The sequence below is a fragment of the Nothobranchius furzeri genome, chromosome 2 (assembly GCF_043380555.1).
Source record: "Nothobranchius furzeri strain GRZ-AD chromosome 2, NfurGRZ-RIMD1, whole genome shotgun sequence".
Classification (NCBI taxonomy): Eukaryota; Metazoa; Chordata; class Actinopteri; order Cyprinodontiformes; family Nothobranchiidae; genus Nothobranchius; species Nothobranchius furzeri.
In genome coordinates, this window is record NC_091742.1 from 60,045,142 (window position 1) to 60,053,552 (window position 8,411).

Sequence of the window (8,411 nt, forward strand, 5' to 3'; positions counted from 1 at the left end):
AAGGTTGGGAACACTGCATTAAATAAACTTGAATGATTTTTCCATTCCTTCTAACAGATTCTCTGAAAATCTCCACACAAGGGCAACATTTTGTTATAATGGTGTCCTGGGTGACCTTTCCCTCTATGTTAGCTTGTTCTTGAGGAAACATCCATGTCCATCAGTCCCCCACTGCTCCAGTCCATCACCTTTGACTTCAGTGACCGAGTAGTCTGCCATGAAGTTTAGGGCTGCAGCATATTTCCCACTGTAAAGGCCCATTACCAGCTTTCTGTCCTGGGACAGCAACATGAATTTAGGACCACATATTTCAGGTGCTATTTTTGTAAGATGAGTAGTGTTGTTAACTTGTTAGGAATCACGTAATTAAACCAAAACGGTAAAGTTTCATTGTAGAGTTTATAACCACATTACTCTTGTTATTTAATATAGGCAGCTAGTGTAGCGTACCATAGCGTACCATCTCTGCCCTGCTTTTCTATGTAACTTAGTCATGTTGTCATTTCTACTGAGTTTGTTCTTAGAAAAGCTGTTCGCTTAGACTAGGGCTGCCCCAAACGATTATTTTATTAGTCAACCAATCGTGTCATGCATAAAGTATAGCTTATACTTATAATATAACTTATATACTAAGATGCAGCGGTTCTAACAAACCCATCATTAGCTTCTAGTTTGAAGTGTGATCTGTTATGTGCCATCTAAAGACAAGACGATAGCTCATCAAACAACAGGGGTCTCATGTCCGTCACCAACAAGTTCAAAATGGCCTCAGTCAGGATGTTTGCTTACCAAGGTGTGCATGTTGTTGGCTTTGTAGCAAACTCGTCCGTTGAAAAGGAGTACTTCTTTATCACTGCAACGTAGCGAGATACAATAAATACAATCCTCATACTAAGCAAGCATAAAGCGACAGTGGAGAGGAAAACTCCCTTTTAACAGGAAGAAACCTCCAGAGGATCCTGGCTCAGTATAAGCAGCCATCCTCCACGACTCACTGGGGATCGAGAAGACAGAGCAGACACACACACACACACACACACACACACACACACACACACACACACACACACACACACACACACACACACACACACACACACACACACACACACACACACACACACACACACACACACACACACACACACACACACACACACACACACACACACACACCAAGCAATGTGTCTATGGTTACATTGTGATTTCTTAGTAAATATTCTATTTGGCGAGAGATAAACTTTATTGTATTTATCCTAGTGAATCTATAATTAACAGGTAAACTAGCAGTAGCACATCCAACATCTCCTGCAGACCATGATGAGCTATAACATAGCCAAAGCTGCCCTGGGGCGCACTGACAGAAGTGAGGCTGCTGTACACAGACGTCCCTCCGACCACCAACAGCAGGGAAAGCGGGTGAGGTGCCTTGCCTATGGACACAACAATTGCAACAGATGGGGCTCAAACCCACAACCCTTCAGTTATGCGGCAGGCACTTAACTCCTCTTTTGTACCATCCAAATCAATGTAAATTTTAAAAGTATTGATTAATGCTTTAATTTACTTTTCAGATTTGCTCTCCCTGGGTCGCCCTGAACAATCTGAAGCAAAGGTAAGGAAACCTGGATAACGGCAGTGCCACAGTAAGATGAAGTGGGGCTTTAAGGGACTGAAGAGTCTGATCTTTTGGCGTGTCCTGGAGAATTTCAAACCGCTGCACGCTGATGCAGTCTGATTCTTCAGAAGCAGATAAAAGAAAAGTTGAGAGCTCAAACTGGAGAGGGAGTGGAAGAAAGCTTAAAAGCAGAGGAGTGATTCAGGGAAAACTGTGTCCCCGCATCCATAAATCTCCATCAGTGGGAACCCAGCTGGTTGGATCTGCCTCAGCAGGATAGCTGAGCTGGTCCTGATGCTGAGGTGTGGTAAAAAAAAAATATAGATTTACTTCCATGGTAGAGCCTGGAGGCTGAGAGTCCTGCCAGGCTACTGCAGGTTCTTCACTTCTTGAATCCTCGGTTTTGTCTTTCTGTATCTATTTACAGTGTTTCACCTTAGCTGCTTTCTCAGGGAAGCAGAGAGTGCTGCATCGCTGCGACACAGATGCCAGCATGTCTTTACTCAGCGCTCCTCCTGCTGGTCCACATAGCAGGAATTTTGGTTATTCAATTTTTATTTTGCTGTAATTGTCCCTGTAAAGAAAAAATACTCTGCATAAATAGTGAGTAATAGCCACAACATGTTACTGTGTTATAACGCAAACACGTACAGCAACAAATTACTCTTTTTACAGCAGAAACTACAGAATAATTTGGCCAATAACTAAAAAATGCTGATGTCTCACAGTAGTGTCTCACAAGTGTTGTTAAATACCTGACAGACTTTACTGTTCATTATTTTAAAAATATGGAATCTCATTTTTGCCACTCTGATTAAACATATATTTTATCTCATAATTATGAAATAGCTGTGTCATAATTATGAAACAATAATAATTAACCAAATATAAGAGTATTTTTAAAATGTGAGGTTGTTTTATAATCGGCATTTACACATGCTTATATTTGTCTGGGGGTCATTACATGGCCATAACAGCAGAGGGCGCCAGGCTGTGTGTTCTCAACAGGAGAAAAAAAATGGAGACGAGAGACCTGGAGCAGAGTGGACGAAAGTGGGGCAAGTTAACAAGCTACAAGGCAGAGTCATGATGCTAATTTTAAGATGACGGCGGTCAATTCATCAGAGGCGTCAAACATTGCATTGGATGGCAGTGAGGATGACGTTCTGGGCGGAGTCGGCAGGTGTAGCGATCCGATGGTACACCGGGACGCAGCAGCAGGGCCAGATTAACACTTTGTTGTACCCTGGGCAACAATATTAAAGGGCCCCATCATCACGACCCAAGGATCACCATAATATGGTCACATACAGAATATTTTACTGTAATATGCAGTAAATATACTCAATACTTGAATGCCTGACATCACGTAATCCGCTCAGGGTAACCTTTGACCCACCTTGTGTGGACTGACCAATGAAGAGAGGGTCTTAACTTGAGGCCCTCTCTTCATTGGTCATTCTGCATGAGACTGACTCAACTGACGTTCAAAGTCATAGGCAGCGAAGCGTCTCTGCAGCGCAAAAGCTTGGGTGGACAGTTTGTTGAATATAGGGTGATCATATTTCCATTTCCAAAAAAGAGGACAGGGGATCTGTGCCTATGACATCACACTATGGCAACGCCACACAAACCACGTTGGGACCCATTTTTTTGTAAGAACTAAATAATATCAGATTCTGCCAATAAAAGGGCTCTAAAACAATTCATATGCAACTATTTTGCATATTTATTGCAAAATCTCATTTTTATGCTTTAGTGCTGCAACAAGGTTTTATTAATAATAAATTATTATACCTTTTGTTTTACTACAGCATCGTTAAGCTTCCTGTGCACAGATTATTAAGGATGCTTGTTTCAACTGTGAGATTAGACGATAGGATCAATGAAAACATAAGTTGTCACACACTCCATGGAAACTTTCAGAGAATCCACAAATAGTGGCTTTCAAATGGTTTTCCTACTTTTTGCAAGTTTAGAAAATAAACAGATGAGACAGCATGTGTGATAATTTAGTTTTTCATCTGATAATATTAGAACATGTCAGTAATGTCTGAGGGGCTTTTATAAACACTGTATAACTAACACTCCTGGAGAGGGTATGGATTACACAGAGGCTTCTGGGGAGCCCAGTTATGGGGGGTGGGGGGGGTCATTTAGCCTTGGCCCCCAAAATGTCTTGAAACAGCCCTGGGTGTGTGACTGAGTTTTGAAGGTGATCTGAATTGTATCAGATGTATAATTATAACGTGTATAACTTATTCCTTTATCAGGTAAAAACGTGTAGTGGAGATAAATCTATCTACATTTTACTTTTCAACACTTTGTTTTGTTTTCTTGTTTTTATTTAACTGTTTTCCTGTCCTGTCTGTCTCTCATCGTCCTGCATCTCCTCTTAATTCTCCAGAAAATCTGCTGCCTGGATTCTTACTTTTTCACCTCATCAGTTACTTTTGAGCAGATCAAAGGATCTCCTGACCGTAAAGCGGAGTGCGCGTGTCGATGCTGCATCAGTGAGGTGAAATCACCGCAGCACAGGTGATGAGCTCCGCAGTAGCAGAGCGCTTCAGGTGCAAATAAGACAGAAAGTAGAGAACATGAGCGGACATGAATGATCGTGTGCTAATTATAGGTTTTTGGTTGCGCCACTTTAAGAATGGACCGTGCGCTGGAAGCAGCAGCCTGGATCGCTGCGCAACAACGATCAGCGCTCTGCCGCTCTCTGTGCTCTCTGCTCAAAAGAGTCCATAAATGATGTAATATCGGTAGAAAACTTTTTTCTGGCTCCCCTGGATGTGTAGGATATACAGCTCCCCCATAATTCGATCCCTGCTCCTGGATGAAAAGCCGGACATTTTCATCATTACAAGAACCCCCAGTCCGGACGTCCGGACAGAGTGAAAAGTGGACATGTCCGGGGAAAACAGGATGCACGGTCACCCTAGTTTAATATAAAGCGGGAGGTTACAGATAGGCCTACAGTATTTTGCTCGTGCCCTTGCTGCCCTGGGCAATTGCCCAGTTGCCCACATGGTTAATCTGGCCTTGAGCAGCAGGAGTGAGAATGAGTGAGTGAGTAACATGAGAGGGAGGGGAAGAAGGAGATGGGGCAAACAGAGTGAGTGCGATGTAGAGAAAGCAGACTGGTGTGGAGGTGAGCAAAACGGATGGAAAAGTGTGCGTGTTGAATCCCCCACATCCCCTACGGGTGCGACGCCCATGCGTGTCATGAAAGTTCTGACAGTTTGCATTAAATAGTATTTTTGCTCAGTATTTGTTCTGAAAATTTCAATAAAAAATAGTCGAATTTATAAAGTGATTTTTTGGTTGTATTTTCCTGAAGATTAGTCGGGGGGTGGGGTCTTATAATCGGTCGTCCTATATTCGGGTCAATATGGTATTTTTTTTTATCAGAGTGGCAGGAATGGGCTTCCATATAATACTAGAAAGTCTAATAGTTTCCTTCCTCATGCAAAAAGTGCTAAATGTGTGCAGATGCATACTTATTTACCTCCAGCACACCAGTGAGGAGGAAGACAAAGTAAAAACTAATTATAAAAACATTTTTCAAGCCCTACTTGATACTTTCACAAAACCTCAAAGAACATTTCGGACCTGTAAATTATCTTAAAATGAGCTTTTGAGAAAATTGTTTTGTCTTTTGCAAAACCGGGACATTATTAAAGAAGCAGTTTTGATTTAATTTCAGTTTGTTTTGCTTTTAATTTTTTTATTCCAGATTTTTGTATTTTATGAGCTTATAGGTTTTTTAAATAAGTCATTTTTGCCACTTTTATAATAAAATTTTCATTGATACAGCTCAAAATCTCATAGAATAAAGAACAAGCACACGATTATTTCATACCTTTATAAGTACAACATTAAGACAATAGATGGCGCTCTTTGTGACACACATATAAGCAAAAAATAAATAAAATAAAAAAGACAGTTATTATTTCTGCCTCCACATTTCCTGCAGTAGTTCTCTCCATCCCTTCTTTCTCCTGCTGATGCTGCAGTTCATCACTTTTTCTGCCGTCGCCAGGCGGAAGTCTGCAGACACGTCCATGACAAGTACCCCTGTACATTTACGTAGTTTATACACACAATCTTTATTAACAAGTGAATGGAAAGTGCTGTAAATTCATGCTACAATGCTGTGCTAAATCAAGACCTACGAGCGTTCTTCACTCGACCACAACACCAAATCTCCAGTAATTACAGAGAAAAAGGGAACAAACTTAGTCGTTAGTTACTGAAGCGTTCCTGCAGGCTGCAAATCAACCATTTTAAATCAGTAAAATTACAGTCAGATTCTGATTATCCTAAAGTTACTATTTGAAACTGCCGTTATTACCAGCAGGTAAATAAACTCTATGATGCTACAGTCTAGAGTGTGTAAACAATAATCTCATACAACACAATCCTTCACAGACCTAATCTACATTAAGGTCAGTTACTAGGAAGTACAAAACCGTGTTTGTGTTTTCGTGACCGACGCTGACAACGACTGACTCACAAACATTAGTGGTATAAAAGGTGGCCTGAATAAGGCTAAATGATGACGTGAGTTATAGCTTCACCCAGTTGTAATGATGTGAAATAATAAAATAAAGTGCCTATTGTGAGGAGAAGTTCAGATGTTGCTGTACAAGGGTAGAGGTATGGAGCGGGGGCGGCTGTGGGTGTTTCTGGGTAGGTGGCGGCCTCGTCGGGGCGGGACGGGCTCAGAGCAGAGAGCTGGTGGGCATACAGTCACACAGAGCCCTCCTCTCTGCCCTCAGAACCAACATCTCCGTCTGCAAAACAACAACAAAGCATCATTAACGAGTACAGACAAATGTTTAGCTCAAACCCTAAATAAACACAGACAGTATCAGCTAGTATTTAATTATAAAGCCAATGTTCAATAATGAATGGTTTTTCTTTTTCTTTGATTTCTGGAGATCTTCTCAAGACCCCAAACGTAGCGTTTCACGACCCTCGGTGGGGACCCGACCCCAGCTTGTCACGATCAGCCCCTGCCTTCCTGACTGTGTCCCTCTCCTGCATCATTAGTCCCTATTGGTTTCACCTGCCCCTTGTTAGCCTGCCCATGTGTTCCTCATTTTCCCCGTGTATTTATACCTCCCTCCTTGTTGCTGTCCTTTGTCAGATCATTGTTGTGTTTTCACCGTGTTACGTTTGCTCCTGCTGTACCATCCTACCTGCCATATTAATTAAACCATTTTTATTTTTTCATCCGTTGCCTGCTCTTCTGCCTCCGGAACCCCCACCACACATGGTCCACCATCTCCATCCTTCCAAACGTGACACAGCTTTGAGAACCAGGTTTACCTCTAATAAATGAATGATTGTTATTAAAGAGAAGGTTTGTTTATTTTGAAACAAGGTTTCTGTAGAAAGGTTAGAAACGTGGAGCCTCTTTGAAAAACCTCGGTTTTGAGAAAAAGACAAGAGCTGTAGCTGGATTAGGCGGGATTTCCACCAGATGCGTATGCGGTGCGTAATGTAATAGTCGCATTTTCCCTGCGACCATGGTGGTGCGTCCGATCCTACTGGGAGAGTGTTTGATGCGCATCATGTAGTAAATTGCGTTCTACACAGCCGGTCCCGCGAGATCACAAAATCACAGGAGAGATGCAAGATCACATGTGATTTAGTCAGTTCATAGATAAAAATGTCACCATGTATCCTAAAGGTCTGTGGTATATTTCCTGTTCTTTTTACCAAGGACAAGGTACTTTCAATAGTAATAAAGTTTTATTTATTTATTTTTTTTACTAGTGAAGCAACTGAAAATCTACACTTGTGTTTTATTTTGAAAGTTTCCAGATTATCTACATCGCCTCTGTGTTTGACTTCCTGTCCGGCCCGATGTGAACTGCTGAGATTGACGCATTCTGTAAGCGGAGCATGTAAAAAATAAACCCAAAGCAGAGCGACCCAACACTACGCTTCTGGGACACACCGCCTCGTGATTGGTGGAAACAAACGGCGGACATCACCTGACTAATATGCATCCAGTGGAAAGCCAAGGTTAATAAGCTAATAGCAGCAGGGTCAAGACTAAAGTGAGGTTATTCTGTCTTAAATATATTTATTTTTTTTTTTTAATAAGGAAGTTCACACTGAATAACACATTCATGCACATCAGAAACCTCCCTGTTTAAACCATAACACGAACAATAATCCAAACACCACACCTACCCCAGTGTCCACCATCGTCCATCGTATTGCTAATCTGAAAGCAGTTTCTTAGGTAAGTCCACCCAAGACACGACAGTATCTGGAGCTGCATTACTGATCCTTGCTGATCCATGTTCCATGTAAACTCAAAACAAATGACGCGTTATCAGCTGGCCTCCATCTGTGAGTTATGATTTTCTTCATCTTAAAGGGATTTTAATCCAAAGAAAAATCCTAGCAATTGATGAGAATTCTTCTTTATAAACCTTTGAACTTCCATGACTGTTTCCATTACATGTTATTCCCAGAAGAAATCTTATAGATTTGCAACCAGAAGTGTTACACACAAGTTCACGCAAAGCTCTCGCCGATATGATTAGAAAATCCAACAAAAGAATATCTTATGTGAGCCTGCAAATTAACTTGGGCTAGCCACCAACATCCACTCATTTTTCTTATCTCTAAATTCCATTAATAGCAGAAAATCGGCTGCTTTCGATTCACCAGTTGAGCTGGAACGCTCTGGCCTCAGCTTCCTTATAAAATACACCCGAAAAGACTTTTGTGGATTCGGATTTCACTGACCCTTGCATCAAGGTTGAAA

At 41.5% G+C, this 8,411-nt stretch overlaps 1 protein-coding gene across 1 annotated transcript in view; it reads right to left on the reverse strand.

Annotated features, from left to right (window-relative positions):
- Positions 1-5,471: 5,471 nt before the first annotated feature.
- nicol1 (NELL2 interacting cell ontogeny regulator 1) overlaps positions 5,472-8,411 on the reverse strand; it is a 5,866-nt gene continuing 2,926 nt past the window's right edge. The window contains exons 3-4 of the mRNA XM_015946774.3: positions 8,393-8,411; positions 5,472-6,417 (exon numbers count right to left, since the gene is read on the reverse strand). The exon at positions 8,393-8,411 is cut by the window's right edge and continues 70 nt beyond it. Of these exons, the coding sequence (XP_015802260.1) occupies positions 6,346-6,417; positions 8,393-8,411 (91 nt within the window). The 3' untranslated portion in view covers positions 5,472-6,345. The remainder of the gene's footprint in view (positions 6,418-8,392) is intronic.